The sequence below is a fragment of the Vicia villosa genome, linkage group LG2 (assembly GCF_029867415.1).
Source record: "Vicia villosa cultivar HV-30 ecotype Madison, WI linkage group LG2, Vvil1.0, whole genome shotgun sequence".
NCBI classification, from domain to species: domain Eukaryota; kingdom Viridiplantae; phylum Streptophyta; class Magnoliopsida; order Fabales; family Fabaceae; genus Vicia; species Vicia villosa.
The window spans coordinates 56,471,565-56,498,544 of record NC_081181.1 but is presented as its reverse complement, the minus strand read 5'-3'; the positions used below and the strand labels follow the sequence as shown (position 1 = coordinate 56,498,544).

The window sequence follows — 26,980 nt, the reverse complement described above, 5'->3', positions numbered from 1 at the left end:
ATGTAATCACATCAAGACTGATAATATCTTTCCCGTAGGTAAGAGTAGTGATCAAGTGGTCATAAGAACCTGGTAACGAGTAAAGCAATATAATGTCTTATCTTTGTCATCAATCTTCACCCCAAGCCTCACTAGATCAATGATTATGTTATTAAAGACATTGACGTGTTGTTGCAAATCAAATCTTTTCTGCATATTCAAACTGTATAGTCGCTGCTTCGGGAACAATTTGTTCATCAACGTCTTTGACATATATTGACTCTCCAATTTGTCCCAAACCTCATTCGGAGTCGTTTGGTCAAGAATATGATATATCACCTCATATGAAACACATAGACGAATCAATCATGCATCCTTCTCCTTCCTCTCTTCCCAATCGGTATCCTTCAAGTTGTTTGGTTTCGTCTCACACATCGTCTTCTGTAAATTTTGCTAAGCCAACATATCCTTAACCCTCATTTGCCATAATTTGAAATTACTCGTCCCGTCGAACCTTGTTACTTCGAATTTCACTCCAAGGTTAATCACCATATGATACCAATTGTTAGAAAAACAATTAGTATAGAAGATTAAAGATAAACGAAAATAAAATACATTGGACACGATCGATCTTTGTTAACGCAGTTCGGCCAATGATGTCTACCTCTACGACTATTGAGTAGCTATAATTTTCTTTATTTTTGTGTTATGAATTTTAATTGGATTACAGTGTTACATGCCATATATATAATACTAGGTTTCAGTTTATCTAAAACCTTAATTTTCAGTCTCCCTCAACAAACAATTATCTCTATTCATAATTATCTATACAATATAAACTATACTCTCAACATCTCACAACTCATAGCTATCTCAACCATTCATAATTATGTTACAATATGAACCATACTATCTCCTCAATTTTAAATGCAGAATATTTGTTCAATTATCAAATACAAATCTTGATAGAAACCTATCATTTTTCATTGATAAATTATTTATAAACATTCTTTTTGTATTTAATTATTTTAAACTAATCTTGTTCAGATCAAACTCTTTCAACATTAGACATAGTCTTTAAACAAAGAAAGAAAACATTCTCATAACCCTCGATACTTTTAATAGATAGATGGAGTAAACAGATAAAAGGTGTCAGATAAAAGTGTCAATTATTAAACAAAGTGTCACAAATTTTCATCTCTCAAATGAAACCTACTTAATTCTCTTTCATTACCAAGACAAAAGCATCTCTTTGTTTTTGTTTCTCTTTCAGAATGAAAATGACTTTCATTGATGCATGCATTGAACTTTAATGTTAAACAGCATATAGTAGCAGCTTTCTTCCTTGTCATATATTCAGATGAGAGAGAGCTTTATTAATTATTCACTGAAATGCTGTCCTTTCCAAGATGGAATTTCTTGCTACCTTTCTTCCACGAAAACCTTGTTCTTCTTCAATATTCACCTGAAAAATCAAATGTTTCACACATCAAATGACATCTTCTAAACTTTTGCAAAATGTAATGAAAAATGGCAATCAATAATAGAATATAATTCATTGAGAATATTCTAGAATAAGTTTCTAAATAGGTGGATCAATGTCTTGTTGATTGGAAACCAAAATGAGGATAAAGTCTTTGCCATTCAATGCATGAACTCTAACTTTAACTATTCATCATGTGATATAAAGATAGAGACAAGTGACACTATAAATGCACATTGTGCCAAACCAAATAATTTCCTAATTATAGCAACTTTTAATAAACTAAAACAGTTTGTTAATTTCAATTATAAGAACTAATTACCTGTTAAATAATCAAAAAAAAAAATACTAAGTTAATTATACATTATTAATTTTTTACCTCAGCATCATTAGGGTCCACTTGAGAGTCAAGATCCACAAGCTGATCTGTCAAGTTACAACTCTCTTCATCTCCTTTGAACTGTATTTGAGGACAATTGGCCCACTAGAAATGAAAAATATATTTTTCAAAATTATAATTAATTCACCAATCTTAAAAAAAAATTCTAGTTTGATTTGAAATGATAATATGAACTAATAGTCTATTATACAATTTTAATTATGGTTTTAAAAAATTCTAGTTTGATTTGAAATGATAATATGAACTAATAGTCTATTATACAATTTTAATTATGGTTTTAAATTGCAGTTCACAGCGAGTTTTAGAGATCTCTGTAACAATAATACTATTACAAATGCATTTTAAAAATATGGTTTTAAATTGAAGTTCACAACGAGTTTTTCAGGTTTCTGCAACAATAGTACTATTGCAAAGGTATATTAAAAGTATGAGTTTGAAAACTATAAGTTACATTTTTTGCAGCTGTGCTGAAAGCTTCTTTGTGAGCCATATCAGGGTGTTGAGATTTTAGCCTTCTAATCTCTTCTCTGCATTAAAATAATACTCACAAAATATTAGAATTCAAAATTTACCACTTTATATAATGATATTAACAAGTGTATAACTTTGTTTAGTGTAAGTAACATTACTTGATGAATCTGTTATAAGCTGATGGTGTTCTTTGTCTCTTCTCTGGTGCTGCATAGAACAATGACTCATCCATCAAATAAATATAGAAACAAAAAAAAAAACTATACTATTTTACAACTGTTCTCGAAGAAATTCGAACTCTTGTATCGCTTTACATACGCTTATTGACTACGTTCGTGATTGGAATTATATCATCATCCTCGCAATCAGAATAAGTTATCAAAGCCTTGTTTGCATCTTCATCTGGACTACTACTTTCTTTTGGCTAAAAAAGTTTAAAAAAAAAAAAAGTCTCAAATTATGTTATTGAGATTCACTTGAAAAACCTAGAAGAAAATAAACACAAAGTGATTTGAATACCGTCTCAAGATGAGTAAGAGATGCTAAAAGATGGAAAGGGACAAAAGAAGCTTTCATCATGTTAACTGATAAGAGACTTGTGCAGTGACCACATCTTACTGTCACCACCATGGATAAACTGCTGCATGGAACACTTACCTGCAAACTCAATATTGAACTTTACAAAAAAAAGTTGTGAATAAATTAGGTTAGTTAATCAAGAAGTGCAGTTAGAAATGATTACCATTAAAATGGTGTTGCAGAATCCACATTGTACGTAACATATTTGTTCTGGAAGATCAAAAAGATGGTTTAGTGTTGACATGAGTGTGTGTCTGTGGGAATGTGAAGCTAGGTGAGTGTTTGTGTGAAGTGAAAAGAAAGAGAAAGAGAAAGAAGAGATATAAGATATGAAGATGTAATGTAACTCTTTTGACACAATGAAGCATTTATAGTTCAAGTTGAACACTCATAATCAATCATCATCTCACATAAATAATTATATTATATAATGCTGATTTTCATTGCCTCAAACCACTCCAACATTCAAGCTAAGAAAAATGGTATGTTTGAAATTTTTATTTTATAATTTTCGGGTCAAATAACATATAGAAAAACCGATTGTAAGGTGAGGATTTCCATCATTTATATAATTAATTCGGACTTACATCTAACACACGTCTCACACTCAGACACATACATGACTTGATTCAACATATTTTAGATAGACTATAGTATCTAATCTTAATAAATATTAGGGTAAAATTACAATTTAGACCCTTGAAAGAGTTTATGATAATTTGACCTAATTGGTTGAATGTTAATATAATAACTGGCAAACTTCTCCATTGGTTGCAGTGGCTCAAAGTTCTATGATAGTTTACAGAATGAGTTAAAGTACTTGTTTGTTTTCATGTGTTGTTTTCTCTTTTATTGACACTTATAACTCTGGAAGCCTTTTCTAAGTCCAAGATGAAAATGAAAGTGCAGAAACTTTGGCATGTGTCACTTCTCATCTATTTTTGTTTCATATTGAGTTATAGGATTCTGCATTAAACCATGTATTATCCATTTCATTCATAACCTTTTTCTGTTGTTTCCTTAACTCTCTCCCATGTGATTGCACATGAGTTAGGTTTTGGAGAGTCAAGTGCTAAGATGAAAGAAACTGTGCTATAACAAGATTGACAATGAGGTTTAGCTTCAAAGTATCTTGGATTAGATTTTGTTTGATGAGGTCATTGCATTAAAGAAGGGTGGGGTTTAATATGAAAATTGCCCTAAGGTTCTTTAATGCAAACAACTAACATTGGCAATACTATTCCTATAGGTCTACTAGACCTAGTTTTATAGGGTGACTAGGACTAGATTTGTGAAACTTCATTACTACATGTTATGATAAATAGCTATGTCCCACAAACAAAATGAACGAAAGTTGTGAGGTAGGTAGGAATCAAGAACCGCAGATATACCTCTCTTATTGTTGTATTATTGTATTTTAAGTCAATTTTTGTACTCTATTATTATACTTATAGAGATAAAAATGTTCTTGGATTCTTGCACTTATAATCTCATTGTTTATATTTTGGACTTTTCTTTTGGGACGATTTTGTCACAACCCTTAAAGATTGTGTGTTTGCTCCCTCTTTGCATTGATTATATCCACTCCTACTTTAGAGATTAGTTATATCTTGTTAGAAGAGTTTGGGAAATCACTTTCAAGGAAATAGGAAAATCACATAATCATAATGTGCTTAGGAAGATTTATTTGGTTCTGATATTCACACTAATATTCAAGGCATTCACACTAATATTTAAATACATTAGGGTGCTATATGATTAGTCAAAATCAATGTTACTTACTTATATAGTTGGAATAAGGTTGTGAAACCATGGTCATAATTATCATGAAAGAAATTGTCTCATGAGTTTTTTTATGAGTTTTTGAGAGTAGAGTTTCTTAGAATTAATGAATGAATCTCGAACTCTTAAAGATTGGATTATTTATTTATGGAAAATTGATTAGAACATATCACAAGGAGAGAAATAGTTTTCTCCAATTTTTTTGGTAAGGCGAGACAATTAGGGAGAACCGTTTCCTCCTCGGATAGTATGGAAGTCATTTTTCTCTTTGACTACAACTTCTACGGATTATTATTTTCGATACACTTTACAAACCATGTGCGAACAGAAACATGGATCCTGAATCGAACGCGGCGACCCAGATCCAACCAGGAGACCCAATACGTGACTGCCAAGTGTTCCTGCGATTTGTTTATGCTGCTTTTGCTTTAGGACGCTCCCTCTGTTAGACCCAATAAAATTATCTCACTCCATAGCCCCTCTAGCACGAGACCTGGAAGGATAAAGTGATTAACCTAAAATGTGTGGCGATTTCATTGACATGACTTCGAGAATTGCTACAAGCGATTCTCTCAAGTGTTGATTGATGCATGTAGAACATTTAATATCCTGACACGCTAACTCTTGTCTTCGGAAGACATGGTTATTATCACTACTATAAAAGTTCTATTAACCTCGGACGCGAAATGCGTTTTACCTCGGCTATATAATCGAGTTAACAAAAGCCGTCATAAAAGTAACGACTTAATACCTCGGTTTTTAAAACACCGAGGGGTAAAATTATTTGCGCATGGGTTCGAACCCTGTCATTTGAACTTTTATTATTTACAATACTGGCGCCTCATTTATCTCGGTTAATCAATAAAATTGGGGGATAAATTAGCTTTTTTTATAAATAAAACTCGTTACATTGTTTACACAGAAAATTAATAAAATAATTTTTTTACAAACAACATTGTTTATCCAGAATATTTCATTGTTTGCACTGAAAAAAATTAAGTTCCCCAAGATGTAGATTTTAGATCTTCAAATCATATAATTTTGGGGAACATCAAATGATGGGTGCATGATATTCTCTACGTATTTTGCTTGCATTTGTTTCTGATATGAACAAAAAAAGGGTTAGATAAATAAATGATTTTCTTCTCAAATAAATATTTAAGAACACAAACCTTAAACCCATAATATTTTTCTGCTCTTGCAATCTATTATAGAGAATTCTTCATGGCAAACACTCTTGCAAACCTTCAAGCATTTCATCATGTTTCATTATCAATTTTTGATATTCAGAATGCTTTTATAATGTAAGTTATTTATGTTTCACGTGGGTCACTAATGGTAGTGTCTTGAGCGTTGATAGTCATGAAATGGACGGCGAGGATTTGATTAAGGACGCTGATAAATATCCTCAATTTTAACGCTTAATTATCCTCTCGATTTTTAGGAAAACCGATGTGCAAAATCTTCTTCTTTTTTTATGCACAGAATATTAAAATCGATGAGTTATCTATTCCAAACCGATGTGCAAAATCTTCTTTTTTTATGTACACAGAATATTAAAATACAATATTGTAACAAATCCAACTTCATAGCTGCGAGGAATTATCTATTCCAAACATTGGAAAATGTTATACGGATAGATTGTATCCAACTTCTAAAGGAGATATTTGTTCTAACCATTAGAAAATGTTTTTCTGCACTTGCAATCCATTATAGAGTTCTTTTTCAAGCTTCTTAAAGGAAATGATAAGCATCTATCCCAAAGAATGATGCATACAAGTTAGGATTAGGGTAAAATCTATTTGAAGAGTGCTTTTATAGTTAAATATGATTATATTATCCCTCTGTTATTATGAAAATCGATGGGTTAAATAATTTAATTTTCAAATAAAAAATATAATAAAAATAGAGGTTTCAGTTTTGGTTTTCCCTTCGGTTATGCAAAAAACCGAGTTAATATGTTATTTTTCAAACTAATTAAAACATGGCGCGCATTGTAACTCCCCGAAAATTAGATTTGATTATTTAATATATTATTTGATTGTTTTGGTGTGATTATATAATTCATTTTGATTTGTCGATGAGTATTTGTGATGTTTATTTTGATATGTGTGAGATAGTGGAATTAAGGTGTTAGTTAGAATAATAAATAAATATAGTTTCTAATTAGCATTGCTATTTAATTTAATTAAAATAAAGGTGATAATGTGAGGTGGAGTTAGTAAGGGCATAATAGGAATATCATATTAGGGGTCCAAAGGCTAACTACGTAAAAAGAGGAAAAGAGAGAAAATATTCATTCATCGTGAAAATTGGAAGAGGCGTGAAAGAGAGAGCTAGAGTAAGAAGAGAAGAAGGAGAATTAATCGTAGAATTTGGGAAGAAAATCAAACAAGCCAATAAACTAAGGTAAGAGGGGTTATCCTAATTATTATATGTGATTTAAGGTGTTGATAATTGTATGTTAGATTTTTGGTGATGATTTGCTAACTTTGATGAAATATGATGATTGTTTATTTGGATTGTATGATTAATATGATGTATGATGTTGATGATTGTTGTATTGGTGAATAGAGTCAAATCAGCCATTTTTATGGATTTGAAGGTCTAGGGTTTGACGAGGATTCATGAAGTTGTGATGAGCATTTGTGATTTAACGTTTAGAACAAATTATGCATGTTAGAACTAGGTTAATAGGCCTTAAATCGTAGGAAAATAATGATTAAAACATATTTTTGGGCAAAAGTTTGGGACTGGTTTGATGCAGGTCACACAGCGTTTTCTGTAGAAATCGCAGACCCCGCTTAGCACGGTGGAGCCCGCTTAGCATTCTTTTGAAAATAAAACAAGAGTCAAGTCACTGAGGAACGCGCTTAGCGCGACAGGAATCCCGCTTAGCGTGGTATACTGGGACATAATTTGTTATTTTTGAAAAATGATTTCAGATTACAAAAGCTTATGATTTATAATAATTTTTGAACAATTTTCTAGAATTTAATAAAATGCGTTTGGATGGGTTTAGAGGGCTATTTGCATGAAACTTGATTATGTGATTACCTGTATGTATATACTTGTTGCAATTATATATTTTTGTGATGATTGATGACATGATGATTGTGGAGTATGTGTTGTGTTGATTGAGATGTTTGTGATGTTTTTATAATTGAGATGATGATATAATTTGATGAGTAGATGAATGAAGATGTCATTTTGACTAACTGTGGTCATTGATTTTTTGGGAAGTTGTGCATCATACATTCATATCATATTTGTAGGATGATAGTCAAGTGATGTTTGCAGGACAATTGGTCCAATGATGGTCTTAATCCCATTGTGCGAATTGAGTGCGATACTGTGAAGTGCTCCGGTTTCAAGCGGGAACCGATCCTATTGGTGGGGATCTTTGGAGAATGATGATTGAGTCATCAGTGAAGTGTTGGTACCACGTGCATGAGTCCCATTGTGTTTCATTGCATTGTTTGTGACATTGCATGATTGGATGATGTTTGATTATTGTTATACCCCAAAATTTGCCCGCATCTTTTTTCAGAGAGAAGGCAACAGACTTCTGTCTAAAAATTGGGAGTTTCATATAATCTTGGATTTTATTTCATAAATATCCTGATTTTATGAATACTCAGTTTTTTAGAATATTTTTATACGGTATTTTGGTTCACTGTTGAATTTATTCTTACACAAACACCAAGTACTGTTTATCACTTCACACACGTTGTTTATTTGAGATTTATTTGCAGATAAATAGTACTGACGCAATTGGTACAAAATTAAATTTTTGCAGGCGCAGAGTCCGGGGATTCAGACTGTACTGGTAACAATTAAATTATTATTAGTTTTTGTTTCCCACTAATTTTTGTACTATACTATTGTTTTCAAATCTTTTCTTTTCTTTTCAAATCTCTTTCTTTCAACTCAAATCCTAACTTTATTCCATACATCTTTCTTTTCAAACCCTACCATACACTTCCTTTCAAATCCTACTATCATTCAAACTTTCCTCTTTTGTACGGAATCACTTCATTCCCCAACGTCTCTATCCTTCTTTTCACTCTATAAATACCCCTCATTTTTTCCATAAATTCTCACATCAAATTTCACTCATTTCTCAAATTTCTATTTCATAATTATTTTCTCTTCTTCCCCAGCAAAAATGGCAAAGTGGATGGATACATTTTTTCTTATGGTCATCACTGTTTTGGTGGTGATCATGTCCTTTTTCTGTCTACATAGTCCTGAGAAATGCGGACCTGGGATGCTTACACTCCCGTGCATCTATATGTTGTTATTTATAGCATGGGTTTTTAATCGTCATATTTAAAGTTTGTCGTATCTTTCGCTTTCAAATAACGTACCGTTCATTATATTTGTTATACTGTTCGTTATATTATGTAATATTTGTACTGTCAGTATTAAATATTATATTGTCTGTTGTACCATCGTTTAATTATCGAGATAATATTATGTGTGTTTATTGCTAGATAAATATTTATTTTTCTGTACATTAAATATTTTTCAAGATTATTATCGGTAATTTCGTTCGCGTACGGTATATTTTATTTATTTATTATGTTTGTGTTTTTCTAACAACTCAGATAAATAATTTTCACCATTAACACAACAAAAAACAAAAAGAAAAAATTAACTTTAACTGTTAAGTTTTCACTTTAACTGTTACGTTAATGCCCAGACAGCCAGTTAACAGTCAAACCCGCTGACAACACGATTCTCCGTGTTTTGTATCATCATTCAAATCAATCTTTTGCATTTAAAAATTCCAAGATTTTTTTCCTAGAAGTCTTCTGATAATCACATGATCAGCAGAGACTCAACACTGCACAAAAATCAGGTACGCTTAACTGACTCCTACACAAACAGTCCCTAATCAGGGTTTTTGTTTTTTTTCAGGAGAACAAGTTTTTTTGAGATCTCAAATGGATTTCATGGATCTACATATGTCTCAAAGTACCACCAGACAAATTTTCAAACTTCGATTTGCTCGGACGCACAGTCAGCAGCTCAAACAGTCAACAGACGACCAGTTTGACCGAAAAGTCAACAGACAGTCAAAAATGAAATTTTTTGTCAACATCCATATTTTGTCAAAAGATTTATCTTTTGATCAATGGTTGATCATAATTCATCAAGAAAAGTCCAGAAATCAACAAAACCCTAAGTTTCAAAATTAGGGTTTTTTCCTAAAAAGTCAACTGAACTTTGACCGGCCATAACTCTCTCCTCGTTCATTCAAAAAATTCCAACCAAAGCTTGTTTTGAAGGAAATTCAATTATCTTTCAAATGAAATTGATCCCATGGTCATTGGATTTACCATTTGAAAAATATGAGCTCAGACATTACAGGTCATTTTCAAAGTCAACAAAAAGTGGTTTTTTGTCAAAGCCCATAACATCAAGATAACTTCTCCAAATGCAAAAAAGTTTCCAAAGTAGCTTGTAGAGGACATCGTGAGGTTTCTAAAAAGTACAAGAACTCCTTCATATGATCAAAATTGAGGGAGTTATGCCTTGTTGAAGTTGGCTATTTTTTGGAAAAATGCATGAAACCAAGATTGATCAAAAATGTTTTTTTTTCCAAAAGAGGCCAAGCATTCATGATCCAAACATGTTTCTAATGATGTTAAAGGGCTCCCATGACCAACATTTGGCCTATGACATTTTTGTTTCTTTTTTAATTTAATTTTATTACATTTAAAATTAAATTAAAAAAGAAATGGTTCAAGACAATTATCCAAAGCTTTTGTCCTTAGCTTGAGTCACCAAGATAGCTTAACTTCTGCAGCATAGAGATGTATAGCAGGCCTAGACCAAGAGGGATGAAGAAAAATGAAGCCATGGCCAAAGAATTCAAAGCTTTTTATATTAAAAAATTCAAAAGTTCAAAGACAATCAATAATTGTTAGCTTAAGTTTGCAGCACTCTTATTGCTCATAAATAGCTTAGAATACTTCAGTAAGCAGGGGGACATGAATTCAGAACTAAACATATGCTTGTATCACTCTTGTATCAACTTGAAATTTTCAAAGAAATTTGAATTTCGAATTCTGAATTTAAGCTAATTTCAATCCAAACTAAACACTCAAACACGATCCATAAGCATCACTGAACCTATCCAAATCAATTTCAAGCTTTGAAACTCACTGAATCGAGTACTATAGCTCACGGTTTGTTCAAACCAAAACCTACCAAAATATAATTATACATGCATATTTAACATGATGTAAACATATATTTGAGTTTAGTTTGCCTCTCTGATCGTTTCTGGATAGTTAATTAGAGTTTGGTCACGTATTCACGAAGATACCATTTTAGGGTTCTTGAGCTCTCTTTTGGGGTTTTTCGTTAGAGGCAAAATTAGACCAAACTAAGGTCATGGTTGTGATCTGTGAAACATTTGCAACGAAACCATGATCTCGCGCCAAATTTATTTTTAGTCTAACCCCTATTCGTGTTGCACAGGTGTAATAGATATAAGTTTTTTACAGCACCCTGTAAACGAGCGGTGTAAAAAGCCCATCTGATGAAGAAGACGAGACGTGTCTCCCTCCTATTGGCTAGAGGGCGCGTGCGTTTAATTTTTAAAATAATATTTGATTCAGTGCTTTGCAGGTCCTATTGTTACCACGCGCCTTCACTCCAATCACCATCAGATCAACTTTCCAGCTCTCCAACGCCCATGACACGCTAGTCCATACTATGGACTCTCCAGCCAACCACACTTGATCACTTATTTTTTATTTTCTATTTTATTTAGTTTTCCTTGTAAAATTAATTTAAAATAGTTTTAAAAATCAAAAAATTATATTAAAAATATTTTTAGGGTGATAAAATGTTTAATTAATTTTTGACACAAAAATATTTTGTTTTTCTTCATAATTAAAATATTTTGTTTAATTAATTAGATAATATTTTTATATTTATCTTTTAATTATTTCTAACCCATCAAAAAATCAGAAAAAAATATTTTCATTTATTTAAATTAGGTTTATATATTATAAACTAATTTTGTACATATTTAGAATATTTTTCTCTTTAAGTTTAATTTATGTGTATAATTATATGTTAATTAGCTTAATAATCTCCAAAACAATTTCAAAAATCCCAAAAAAATTAATTTTATTTTAAAATTAATTAACAAACAACTTGGACATATTTTAGACTTAATTTTTTAGGTTTAAATTTTATTTCTAATTCCTAACCTTTTAATTAAATTAATTATGCATTAATTTTAATTAAAATCAACCATCCAAAAATCCAAAAACATTTTCCTTTTATCTTATTGCAATTTAAATTCATAGATAAGTGTATAGGTTGTCAAATTCATGTAAATAGCGTAGTTTATATTTCTCGCACAATCGATGTAATAGCGTAGATTTATTTTCCGCATTTTACATTCCCGCACTTTAATTTCTGTACATATAAAACTGCGTGTATGGCAAGAATAATAACTGAAGCGCTAGATCACTAATTTCAAAGACAAAAAATATCTGAAACCAAACACAATCACATTTGCACCTATTAGGGTAATCCCTCTGTTACTCTTTTCAAAACCAATTCTACTGTTTCAAAGGCGATTCAAATAATTTCTTTCTGTATCCAGTCAAAGAAAATTTTCTAAAAGAAATAAGAAAAGGACCTTACAAACTTAGGGTAGATCTCCTAATTGCTTGCTCAATCAAAGACAACAAAAGCTTTTCACATATCACTGTTTTTCCAAAACAAAATTTTCAAAAAGACAACACTTTGTATACATCCAAACAAGGATCATTACGAAGTTAAAAAATCTTTTTTTTGAACCATCAAAATATCTTTCGAAAGATAAACACTTTGTATACATCTATACAAGGATCATTACAAAGTTAATTCTTTACAAAAGTATTTAAAACCACATACAAGCATTTCAAAGCAAGACAAACGATTCAAACAAGTGAGCTAAGCAATTAAGAGCACATGGATAACCATGGATACAAAGGAGTGCTAACACCTTCCCTTTGTATAACCTACCCCCGAACCCAAAATTTCTTTAAGGTCTTTTTCTGTTTCTTTTATAAACCTTTCCTTAATTGGATAAAATAAAAGTCGGTGGCGACTCTCTGATTTTCACAACTCAAAAATAAAAAGAAGAGTCAGTTCGTATCCCACGAAAAAAAATCGAGGACGACAATTATTCGTGATGTGAATGATTTAAATGATGATTATGATTGAATTGTGTGATGATGATGTGCAGGTGTTAGTAAGTATGTGAAGCATGAGGATACGTTGTATCAGTATATGTGTGGTTGTTGATTATTTATTTACCATTACTATATTTATTCCTTATGTCTTATATAATAATTATGAAATACTCACCCTTTCTGTTTGAATGTTGCCTCCACGTGGGTAACGTACAGGTAATCAGGAGTAGTCCGCTGAAGTTAAAAGATAGCTTCGTGGATTCCTTTTTATCATTTGCTTAGAATAAAGGGAGTCTTGCTCTGATACGTAAAATCGGGGGTTGGGATCGTGTGTTTTTGGAACTATCATGTTTCTTTTGTAATCGTTTTGATATGATTAATTGCCTTTACGGTATTATGGTATTTTGGTTTATAAACTATGAACTATGAAGTATGAAGAATTTAATGAAGTTTAATAAAGATGTTTTCACACTATAAATTCTGCTGCGATGTGTGAAGTTCTTGATGATACTTCCAATGAAATAAATGTTTGAATAATGTTGAGAGCCCGTGTTACAGAGCAGGACGTGTATTGTGAAGTTTTATGAAGGTGACACCCTTGTGTGGATGTTTTATTTGATCCATTTCGTATTATATTGTGAATATTATTTGTGGATTAAAAGGGTGTTACATGCATGCATTGAAATTATATCACTAGAATAACAATGATCATCTATATTCAATTTGTAACGTCTCTTTTGGATTTTAAGGAGGCTTTTGAGCTATTTAAACGTCTCATTGCCAACTCTTTGTCTCTTCAAACCTTGTTTCAAAGTCTTTTCATATTTTCAACGTCTCATTTCAAACTCTTTGTGTCTTGTTTCCTTGTTTCAAAGTCTTTTTTTTTATTCAAAAATGGATGCAAATAATTTGTTCATTATCAATGAAAAGTTTGTTGATTTCATTGATTTCGATCATTTTGAACTAAGGAAATTTGTTAACAAACAAAGGTTGAATCAGGGCCGGTCCTTTGAATTTGGGTGCCCTGGGCGAATTAAAAGAGTTGTGTCCTAAAAATTTTTTTAACAATAAATACATAAGGATAAAAGAAATAATTGGATAAAAACACATTTTCATTTGACATTGTGCAAAATGAATACAAGTATGGATCTTTGAATCAATGTTTATACTACATCAAAACATAAATCACTATAAAGAATTCTTCTTCTTCTTGATCCGACCGATCTTTTTTTCTATAAAAAAGTTTATCCAACCTTTAAAATTATTTAAATATCTTCCTCTTTGTTATGAATAAATATTATTGTGGATGTCCATATATATTCTTATATTTCATCTTCATATTCCCTATTAAGTGGTATAGTAAGGTTATGATTTTCCACCTTCCTAATGTCCTATAAATAGAGACCACTTTGCAATGTAAAGAGACCTAATTGAAAGATGATAATACAATATTATTTTTTCTCTTCTCTTTCTCTCATTCATATCTCCTTCATCTCTATATTATTTTGGTTAATTTCATAACACGTTATCAGCACGAAGCTCTACCAAACTTTAAAAAAAATTGAAGCCCTAACTGTTAGAGGTAATATTAGTTTATTATTTTATTATTTTTCTTTCTCATTATCCGTGTTGAATTTTGATATTATATCTTATTAGATTATCAATAATCTCTAAAGGATTATAAAACAACGTGTTTGTTATATAGTTCCTGAAGAACTTAACAAATATCCATTAAAGATAGTATTAAGTTTGTTATATAGTTCTTGAAGAACATATCAAATATCCTAGAAGGATAATATTGAGTTTGATATATAATTCCTGAAGAACTACAAAATGTAATTGAGTTTCTGAAGAACTATAAAAAAATGGTGATTGTGATTGAGTTCCTGAAGAACTACAAAAAAATTTTATCACTACGAAGATTATTTGTGATCTATAATTCCCGAAGAGTTAAAATTTTAAAATAAGGATTTCTCACACCTTAAAATATTGTATCTATAATATTAGAAGAATTTCATCATGATATTAATGAATCCTAGAAGAATTGCATTTGTACTAATAACATATCCTGAAGGATTGCACAAAGAATAATTTTCTTGACCGTTGTTTATGGAAATAGTTTGTGATGTGATATTTGTAGAACTAAAGATTAATATTAAACTATCTCCAAATTATTGTTCAAAGATTGAGTTTAATCAATTATTGTGTTTACAATAATTGATGAATTCCAGAAGAATTCAACGTTCATTCACCTTTAAAAGGTCGCATCTATAATATTATTAAATCCTAGAAGGATTATATTAATTATGTTAAAAATTAACAAAATGATTGCTTCAATAATATTATCGAGTTCTAAAATGATTGAATCAAAAATAGTGAAGTATCCCAGAAGGATTTCACAAAGAAATTTGATTTCTCTTTTATTGATGATGTAAAGTTGTAACCTACATTTTTGAGAAATAAAATTTCATAAAAATGATCCAATTTTCTTTCATAATTTAATGGTATGCATATATGAAGGATTGCAAATATTGTAATTTTCTAAGTAAAACGAAACTCTCAGGATAATATCAATTGTGATCTTAATGCATCCCAAAAATATTGCAAGAGTAATATTAAAATATCCCTGAAGGATTTCATAAATTTTTGTTGTTGTATTGATCTAAAAATTTATAATTTGTAATATGCTCATAAAAGATTTTCATTCCAGAAGAATAATACAAATAATTTTAACGCATCCCAGCAGGATGGTTATATGTTTTCGATCATTATTTATAACAAATTATTTATATAGTTACTGAAGATCTTATCAAACATCCCTGAAGGATAGTAAAACAACATAATTATATGATGATATGATTTTGTATAATTTTGATAATTATATGATAATATGTTCATATGCGTGTGTATGCTTAAAATTAATAATCATGGGATACTATCATATTGGTTTTGAATATATTGTCAATCATTATACAAATTAGATATAGTACTTAATTTAAACAAAGTCTTGTTGATACAATTTCTTTATTCATATTATTTCTAAATATTGATATTTTAATAAGAGAATTAAGACATTGTAATTTATTAAAGAATATATCAATAGTCTAAACTTGCTACATATTTTAAAGTTGTTATAATAGTGCTTAGATTTCTCATATAAATATTAATTATACTATTATTTTCTTTTTACAAGTATAGTGTATGGATGACATTTGTTAGTCCATCTTAAAGGCACACGAAAGTAATCTCATATTTAGATAGAGTCGAGATTCGAATGAACTTTTATCCTTTATATTTTCTTTTTGTGTGTTCTCTTTATGTCTTGCCAAATATTTTCGTAATAAATAATTCACATGAATTATATTAGAGGTATTGAATATCTCTGTATTACATAAATGAATTTGGACATAAAATGTATAACAGAAAAACTATCGGCTTTTCCCTTGGGCTTGTACTACACTTATATTAGTACAATTGAAGCACATGTCATTGTAAACCAGTAGTTTATAAATTACACTTAAATGTATCGTTGGTAAAACCGGTTGGGTCATCTAGGATATAATACGATGCGAATAATTTGTATTGAAGAACCAGAAGTTTCTTCAATCGAGTCAATTTTTGTGTGTTTCTAAAGGAAGATAAAAATTTGAGAAAATGTGTTTTTATGACATTAATTGTTGCATCGACTAAAATATCATGCATATGTCTCTATTCACAACCAGAAGTTTGTGAAATTATTTTCTCAACTAATTAGACTAAGATCTTGTTTTCTAGATTTTTTTATAGAAATTCCTGTATAAGTATCACATATATTATTAAAATTGATATTGAATATCATGTAATATATGTTCATAAAAAGAAAATGGACCCGAAGATCCATTCTTTAGACGTCTAAAGTTAATTATATGGTTGATACTTATGAGATCATCAATTCTAAATTATATATTTGAAACACCCAAACTATGATATTAAGATATTTATTCGCATTAAGCCAACAAGATACTATATCTTAGTCCTCCCTAATTTATTCCAATATTTCTCATCTTAGTGAACATTTGGATGTGTTGTGTATATTCCAATTGCTCCAATATAATACATTAAGATGAGTCATGAAAGAATATTGGAAAATATAATTAATACAAATCTCAATTTTGAGGATATAATTTGAGAAAATAATCAAATACTTGATTACAACCCAGTAGGCTGATTATCACTTGATAAATTAATTTTCCCAATATTAGGGGGGGAATAAGCAGCTGAAATCATGAACAAGAAATTCAAATGAACAGCTGAAATCATGAACAAGAAGTTCAAATGAACAAGTTAAAATAAATTGTTGTCTTGATCCTCGTACAAATCAATATGAACCAAAAGTTCAAAATATTATTCATTTGCAAAGTTTATGAAATAAATTATCAGCTGGTAATACCCCACTCAAAGTGGATTCTCCTATTGGATAATATAATATTGCAAATAAGTTGTAGCTGCGCCTGAAGCGTGGTATGAAAGTCGGTTCCAATGTTAAAAGTCATCTACTAAGAAAAGAAACTAAAGATGACCCAAGTGAGGATATGAAAATGCTAAGAGCACTTTCATCTAATTTAATTTTCAGTTCCAGAAGAACAAATCAAGCACTTGAAATATGAAATAAAGAGATCTCGATAAATTATGTCATGGATGAAATGGAATGGAACCGAAATTGAGATAACTAAATAAAGTCAATATTGACAATGTCTTTGTATACAATATAGCGCTAAAAGTGATCAATGATAACGAGGATCATGAGTCAAAGTCTATTAAAGATTGTAGACTAAGTGTGAATTGGCCAAAATAAATATATTCAATTGAAGAATAATTAAACTCACTTTACAAGTGACTCACTTTTGGACATGTATTCCGAACACCTCAAGGTGTGAAACTAATTTGATATAAATGAGTTTTTGTGAAAAAGAAAAATAAAAATGATATAAAGTTTGATTTATTGCTCAATGATTTTCACAAAGACCTAAGATTGATTTTGATAAAACATATTCACCTGTAGTGGATTCAATCGACTTTTGATAATTAATTAGCCTTGTAACACATGAAGGGCTTAATTCGAACATGATGAATGTTATGACATATTGTTTATATGGTTCACTTAATAGTGACATTTACATGAAACTTCCTGAAAGGTTCAATATACTAGAGGCACATAATTTTGGATCTCGAGAAAACTACTCCATCAAATTGAACAAGTTTCTCTATGGGTTGAAACAATCTGGACGCATGTGGTATAATCAGCACAGTGAATATTTACTAAATGATGGATATACAAATAACTCAATTTGCCCTTGTATTTTCATAAAATGATGTGGAAAAGTATTTGCAATAATAGTTGTCTATGTGGATGACATAAGTATTATTGGAACTCCTGAAGAGCTTCCAAAAGCTATAAATTGCTTAAATAAAGAGTTTGAGATGAAGGACCTAGAAAAGATAAAATATGTCTAGGTTTGAAAATTGAGCATGTGGACAAAAGAATATTTGTACATCAAGAAGTCTATATAGAAAAGTGTTTAAATGATTCTATATGGACAAATGTCATATGTTGCCTACTCCAATATGGTTGTTAGATCATTAGATATGGAGAAAGATATTTTTAGGCCTCGAGAAAAGGATGAAAATTGCTTGGTCCTGAAGTACCATATCTTAGTGAAATTGGAGTACTAATGCAACTTGCTAATTATACATATCACGATATATCATTTGCGGTCAATCTATAAGTAAGATAGAATTATTCACCTACACGAAGAAATTGGAAAGCGGTCAAACATATGCTTCGTTATCTTAAAGATGCAGGTTACTTGTCAGATTCTCAGAATGGTAGATCAGAAAGAGGTTATTTGTTTACATGTGATGGTACAACCATTTCATGGAGATCTATGAAACAAATCATGGAAATAACTTCATAAAGTCTCGCATAACTATTAGCACTACATGAAGTCACTTCTAAGAAGACATTTTAAGTAACTACTACAGATAATATCGTCTCACATATAAATATATGTATGAGGGGGAGAAATAAATATTTTCTGCACTCTTTTTTCCTTCACCATGGTTTTGTCCCACTGGGTTTTTCTGGTAAGGTTTTTAACGAGGCAGTTCACACTTAAAGGATATTATACTCTTTTTCCTTCACTAGATTTTTTCCCACTGAGTTTTCTCTAGTAAGGTTTTAACGAGGCATATCCTCAATGGACATCCAAGGGGGAGTGTTATGAATAAATTATTGTGGATGTCCATATATATTCTTATCTTTTATCTTCATATTCCCTATTAAGTGGTATAGTAAGGTTATGATTTTCCACCTTCCTAATATCCTATAAATAGAGACCACTTTGCAATGTAAAGAGACCAACTTGAAAGATGATAATACAATATTATTTTTTCTCTTCTCTTTCTCTCATTCATATCTCCTTCATCTCTATTTTATTTTGGTTAATTTCATAACACTCTTAGTATTTTTTATTGCAAAATCATTAATAATTTGCTCATACTCAAGGTTCTTCAAAAAAAAAAATTTCAATTGAAATCAACGCAAGACTATTTAATCTATCTTGTGACATAGTAGATCTCAAATAAGATTTTAATAATTTTAATTCAGAAAAACTTATTTCAGCAGATGCAACACTGATAGGAATAGTCAATATTATTCTATAAGTTATGTGTGCATTAGGAAAACAATTAAAAGTATTTAAAGAAATCAATATCATATAGCTCGATTTTGATTCAATTGTTAAAACTTTTATAATAACTTTAAATTCTTCAAACAAAATTCCACCATCAAGATCAAGAGAATCGTCATGTTTTAAACAAGTTTCACGATGTTTACAACATGCTTTCAAGTCCCTACCAGATAATGATATAAGCCTTTCAATACTAAACAAGAATTCAAAAATATTTTCATATGTGCTATACTGCTCAAATATTCTATCAAGTGAATCAATTGTTTGATCTACAATATATAAGAAATATTTATTTCGGAAAGACTCTTCTGCAAACTCAAGATTCAGTTGCGTGAGTTGAGACGGATTTTCATCATAGTGTTGTTTTTAGGGGATTTTCATCATAATATTAATTGATTTTATTTTAGGGGAATTAATTGATTTTATTCTACTTTATATATTTATGGGAAATTACATTCTTTTTTTAATTTTGACATTGTAGTGCCCCTATAATTTTGTTATTCAGTATTTTTCAAATATAAAATTCTAGCAAGTATTTTTATATTAGGGGTAAAAAAAAATTTTGGTGCCCCTAAAATTATGGGGCCCTGGGCTCCTGCCCCACGAGCCCGTGCTCAGGGCCACCCCTGGGTTGAATGGTTACTTTCACATTTTACATGGCTCCATATACACTAATCTCGTTAAAGAGTTCTGGATGAATACCTCAGTTGTGCCTGCTGGTCATGATGAAGGCATCCAGTCGTATGTCAACGGCTCTCATTTCTCCATTACTCTATCATTGATTGCTATTACAATCAATTTTCAAGAGACGGGTAGTTGTGTCGAACATTATCAATTCAACAATATCTACTCAATCCGCCTTCACTGAATTTATGCCAACCAAGATAAGCCCTCCAGTCCTACTTCTCTCAGGCATATTGCAAAATTTTTGTTTCAACTTCTAGTGGCAAATCTCCGCCGAAGAGAGAAACAACTGGAAACGCGTACTTGGTATAACAAGCATCTATTGTACTTCCTCAGCTACAACGTTAGAGTTAATCTTCCTCTTACCATTTTCAACTTCTTGAAGGAAATGATAAGCATTTCTCGGGAAGAAATGACTTTCCTCATATCATATGGAAGAGTTCTTTCTGAACTTTTCTCTAAGTTAGGGATAGTTAGGAATGGTGTTGAAGTTTAATGGACTGAGAAGTTTGAATATGTGGAATAGTTTTCTATATTGTCTTGTTTTTTTTTATTATCAATGAAATATTTCCTTTTTCTGTTATTGCATATTCTTGTTTATTGATAACAAAGATTTTGAGAATTGATAATTAACAAAGAAAAACATAGAATCTGGAAAAGATGCCCAGTGATGAATCGTTGAAAAAAATTAAATGCGGTAAAGGGGATTCGAAGAAAGATACCTTATAGCTATGTTACCTAGGTTCCCAAAAAAATGAGAGAATAGGTTTATCATTATTTTTATGTATAAGAAATGGCGCTCACTTATATCTTTGTTACCTCAATTTTTTATAACACCGAGGTAAAATGTTGTTTATTTTATTTAAAAAAATTGAACGAGGCACTCCTAGGACATATACTCTTGGTTTTTAGCTTGTTTGAGATAAAATCTTTGTCATAAAAGTGTTATTCATTATAGTGTATGGGTCATAGATCCTATGCATGTAGACACATCCAACTATAGGTGATTTCTCTTTCTACCAACAGGGGAACCCCTCTGCTAGGTCAATGATGACCTACATGGCCTAGGCAGTTTCATCATTACTTAAGTGAGTGAAGGACTATATTCTTATTCACTTTATTTCAAATTCCTCACCTTCTTCCCAGCAAAAGCTTCCCCTTGATAATTCTACCAGACTTGATCTCTCATTCCTTCCTCTTTCATTTAGATTCTGGTATTACATTTTTCCCTTTTTTTCCATCCATTACTTTCCATTTCCTGGCTATGGCCATTATTAAGGATTTAGATGAGAGTAGTAACATGGTCGAACCTTTTAATACTACGGAGCTTACAGACATGTGGGAATAATACATGAAAAATTCTAGGCATGTTGATGGGACGATTGATTATAGGCTTTTTTCGAAACAGGGATCATTGAGAGTTATGAGAGCACCTCTAATTTTGATAGTGATAGTGATACTAATAATGAGTTGTTTTTCCCTCTGTTTTCTTAGGAAATTCAAGGTTATATGTGACATCCAAGTTATCTAAAATATTAGGGGTTGAAAGTTATTATAAGTTGTATACCAAGTAAATAAAGGTGGACTCCTTTGGTGAAAGCTTGCACTTGTCTGACTCAAGGGGCGAGGATGACATCATTTTGGAGCCTAGTGTTAAAGATGAAAGGGTTTACATGGTTCCCTCTTACAACTCAGAGAGTGAATCTTCTATATGTACCTTCATGTGATCAAGGATTTTATGGGAGGGTTAATCCTTTTATCGTGTTTGAGTAAAAAAAGCTCAAACCCATGAACGCCCCTACACAATTGACATCCAACATACGTGCCTTTATCAGAGCGTTTGAGATTATGTGTAGGAACCTAGAGATGTCCCATATCAGGGGTTTGTTCTTTTCCTACTATGGCACCAAGACGACTAGCAAGGGTGGTTAGGTCACCTTGGGCGCCCTGCCTAGGAGAGTCATCATCTTCCCTTATTTGAATAATTATAAAAACTAAAAAGATAGGTTCGTGATTGTGAAGGGGAAAGATAACTTTTCTATGATAATGTTTGATGAGAAGGACGAAGACCAATTTTTGTTCTATTGGACGGAAGCTCATATGGTGTTAAATGGGTTCAACTATGAATTCCTTACTGAAACTGAGGAAGAGGTCCTTAACATATTGGACGAATTTTGCATCACGAGTTCTAAGGTTATAGGTTATTTTGAAAAGAGAGATAATAGCAAGAGGAAACTGGCACCTACTTGTGTAAGTCTAATCATTATTAGGGTGTTCCTTAAGTACTTAATGGTTTTTACTTATATCATTTCTTTTGTTTGTGAGACGTATGAAACCCTTGACAATTAAATAGAAAAGGGCTCTACACGCTAAGAAAAGGTAGCTCACAGGGAGAGATGGTCTGAGGACCTTGAGATCCATCCTCACGGGCTGTTGGAAAAAGGAAAACGGGTGATGCGGGAACCATCATCACTAACCGCCCTATGAAGACTATGAAGCCTACCACAACTGGACACGAGGGATTCACATCCCAAAGTATCTCCTCTGCTTAAATGCAAACTTTGCCAACCATTGATCTGGATGACACACCCAAAAAAGGAATTTTTCTATGCTCCCTCTAGAAATAAGATGCATTCCTTCTAGGACAAGGGTTTCGATGCCAAGCTTTATATGTAGACTTACTTGAAATTCCCTGCGAACTTTCCCAATTACCCTATCATGGCAGTCCATATGAGAGACAAGCATTTGGATAACACACTAGAGACTCACATGTTGAGGGGGTTCCTGCTGGAACACACTATGGATGATGCATATTCTCAATATGATCAAATGGTCGTTGACTTAAAAGTCCAATTGAATACCCAAAGGGAGGTGGTGACTGAGGGTTAAGTGTTTATGAACTATGTTATTGAAAAGCATGATCAGTTGAAGGATTTTATATAAACAAAATACGATGAGACCATCATAAGGGTAGGTTAGAAAAGATTTAACGGATTCCCATAATAACATTGTCGCCTCGGAGGACATGGTTTGTTAAAAAGTAAAGGCTCGTATGGCTTATCTCTATCCCAATTTGTATCTCAGTAAGCTTGATCTTGCCAAGCTCATCAAGGATTCCCTGCTGGTGGATGAGGAGGACTGAGTGGTTTAGAACGCGACCCTTCAAGAGGAGAACACCCCTCTTCAGAGGCTACTCGGAGCCTGAATCATCCCAACCTTAGAGGTTAGGTCTTTTTATCTTTTTGTACCAGTGCCCTCAGATACCTTCTTGTTGTAATGACTCCCTTTTAGGCATATTAATTCAAAATATAATCCTTTATGGAGATTCCTTTTAAAATATTCAAATTTCTTTTCGTAGTTTTTAATTAATTTCGAAGTCCTTCATATCGCTCTGACTGTATAAATTTCTTATTTGAGGAAAGTCCCTCGAGAACTTCTTTGGGTGAGTCCCTCAACTGTTGCTTGGGGCGAGTCCCTCAAGAATTTCTTGGGGAGAGTCCCTTAAATGTTACTTATTTCCCCTTGGCGAGGATCCTTCAGTGAAGGACCAATATGAATATGTCTGATAAGGTGGCAAGGATCATTTAGTGAAGGTCCAATATGAATATGTCTGATAAGGCGGAAATGATCCTTAAGTGAAGGACCAACATGAATATGCTAAATAAGGCAGACATAATCCTTCACTGAAGTTCTAGCATAAATATGTCTGATAAGGAGGAAATGATCCTTCAGTGAAGGTCCAACATAATATGCATATTAAGGCGGCAAGGATCCTTCAGTGAAGATCCAACATAAATATGCATGTTAAGGCGAAAAGGATCCTTCAGTGAAGGTCCAACATGAATAAGCCTGATAAGGTGGAAAGGATCTGAAATTTCTGGTATAGGCATAACAAATGCTTACATAATTGTCTTACATGATGTCAAGACAGATGTTATGACATATGGAAACAAACCAGATTCATCATAATGAATTTGATACTCAATTTAGAAGATCATACTTCCAATACAAGAACTCTACTCTTTTGCTTAAAATCTTTAAGAGTGAGAACAAATAACGTAACGTATTACCTAAAGGCTTATGAGTGAGAACAAATAGCTTGACAAATAGTCAAGCAACATACAGTCTACTACACAGTATGAAAAGATATGCAGGAGACTTGAAACACAAGATACTCTCAAAACCTAAGCTTTCTAACCTTCCCCTAATTTTATAATTGTGAAAAAAACGTATTTACATTAGGTCTAGGAAACTCTTTAAATAGTCTCCAACAATCCATGGGCTTCGAGATTATTTACTTGATCCACAAGCTGAGAGTTGCAACAAATCTGCAGAGAAATCTTTTTGAATCTTGAAAACAAATATTGCTTCAATCTTCTAATTTTAGAAACTTTAATTATGGTGGAGATTTGATTCCTTTATTCCAGATTAAATATTCTTGACTTGAGTAAATCATTTAAATATATCCAAAGGAAATATCATAGAATAAATTTAAAACAAATCAAATATGTCAAGATTCCAAACAGCCTGTGCTGATCTTCTAATACAAGATGTTACGATATCAGTCTGGACATCTGGTTTTTCCTATAAGCTCACACTCAGTTGTAACAAGAGATCAAGATGTTACGACATCTTGATTAACATCCTTCAAGCATCATGTTTTAGTAAAGTTCTGTCAACCCCAAAATCAAGGAGCTAATAATCTCCCTCTAAATTTTGGCTAAAACAAACAAAGACCAAACTGCAAAAATATATGTCAATTCAAAAGCAGTTACACAAACACAAGCTACATGTTGAACATGTAAGCTTTGTACATGAGGAAGAAGATAAGAGACACCCCCCTTAACACAGTGTACATAAGGAAGAAGATTGAATAAACTCCCCCTCAGACACAGTTCCAATATACCACCCTGAACTTTGTATGTAAAGAATCACATAACTCAGAGAATAAGACACAATCATTCTCATAACTCACACCCCAAGACACAAGACAGACCTAATCAGGATTTTAGAGAATCCTACATGACATTGTGCAAACCCCAACAAAGAACAGATTTAGCAGCAGAAGCAAAGAAAAGAAACACACAAAAGAAAGAGACTCAAGACTCAAACAAGGACAGACTTAAGAATAAAACAAAAGGCAAACTCCCTCTAAATTGTGGAATTCCTCAACTTAGAAACTGGACTTAATAGACTCAATGACACATATCTCCCCCTTTTTAGTAAAAAATTGACAAAACAAGAGTAGAAAGAAACAGACACAAACAACCAAACCAAAACACACAAAAAACTGACTTACTAACTAGGGGCTTGACCCTACTAACTCAACAAAAACAAACACCAATGACTGGACTAAGGAAAAAAGAAAAAAAAATTATGAAGATGGAAACAAAACAAAGAGACCAAAGAGACAAAAACTAATGAGAGAAAAAAAAACAGACTTTAAAAGAAATAAACAGATTTTTTGTATTTTTCTTTTCTCTTTTTTTTAATTATCTTTTTGACATATAGCTTATAACAGCTATCCAAATCTCCCTCGTGATTCTATAAAATTCACCCAGTCTTCTTCAACAGTTAAGCTTGAATCATGTAGATGATCATGATTCTTCTTTAGGAAATTCATCTTTGTCACATATGTTTTCCCTATTCTGAATGCTCTAGTAGATGTTTCAACTTCTGTTATTATGTTGACACCAACCTTCTTTGAATCACTTCCTTTATCCTTATTGGACTTTAGGAGATCATCCTCCTTAGCATCAGAATCTTTGGAAATTTTGCTCATTGTTGAAACGCAGTTTGTGAGGATTGTTGAGGATCTAAAGCCTTTAAATACAAGGAGAGTTACCTAGAGTGTAACGAAAACCTTGTATGTAACGATGTTAGATGGCCATCTCACCTTCACCTTTCGCAGTATGGCTGATCTATATATTAGATTGAAAACATTCTTAAAATCTACTGTGAGCATAGTCAAAGAGGCATCACCATGTCGCTTTCTCAGCACTATGTTGGCATTATGCAAAATGGCATAAACACCACCTGATACACTGACCCCAAATTGGAGGTTATTGAGATATTGTGCCCCATCCTTGTTGACCCCTTTCATTGCAACCTTGGATACCAACCGCCTCCAAATAGAATCCACAATAATTGGTTGTATCCCACCATCAGGCTTTAATAACGACGTCAAGGGTGTGGAGGCAACAAACTCTGTCAAACTCATCGGACATCTCCCTCTCAATCATAGGTTAACAACTATAGTGATTGCACATAACAGTTCTTTAGACACAATAGAACCTTCTTCACATAATGTGTCTAATAAATATTGTGCTCACAAACCATCTCTACTACATAAAGTTCCTTTGGAAAATGACTTAATACGCCTAAATATAGTATATCGACTTCAGCCACTATATGAGCTTTAGAGAGTGAGGTGGTCGACATGGAGGGAGGTGGTTTGTACGGGTGTTTAGCCTCCAAAGCCTTCATAGTATGTGTATTATAGGGGGCTACACCGTATGACCCCAACACTTTCGCGACCATCTGCAAACTTACAAAGGCATTGATTAACGTTAGAGCTCATATTTGTATCTTTCTCCACAATATGAATTCCCTCATGATCTAACTTATCTTTTTAAAAAATATATAATAAACAGATGAAAACTTTTAT

The 26,980-nt window shown here is 31.9% G+C and overlaps 1 protein-coding gene across 1 annotated transcript; it reads right to left on the bottom strand.

Moving 5' to 3' along the window:
* Positions 1 to 1,082: 1,082 nt before the first annotated feature.
* Positions 1,083 to 3,295, bottom strand: LOC131646189 (axial regulator YABBY 4). Its single transcript, XM_058916311.1, has 7 exons — positions 3,076 to 3,295; positions 2,853 to 2,990; positions 2,652 to 2,757; positions 2,492 to 2,540; positions 2,314 to 2,389; positions 1,842 to 1,946; positions 1,083 to 1,444 (listed from the first exon to the last, which is right to left on the bottom strand). The coding sequence occupies exons 1-7, from the start codon at positions 3,154 to 3,156 to the stop codon at positions 1,364 to 1,366; spliced, it is 636 nt and encodes a 211-aa protein (XP_058772294.1). The 5' UTR covers positions 3,157 to 3,295; the 3' UTR covers positions 1,083 to 1,363.
* Between the last annotated feature and the right edge of the window lie 23,685 nt (positions 3,296 to 26,980).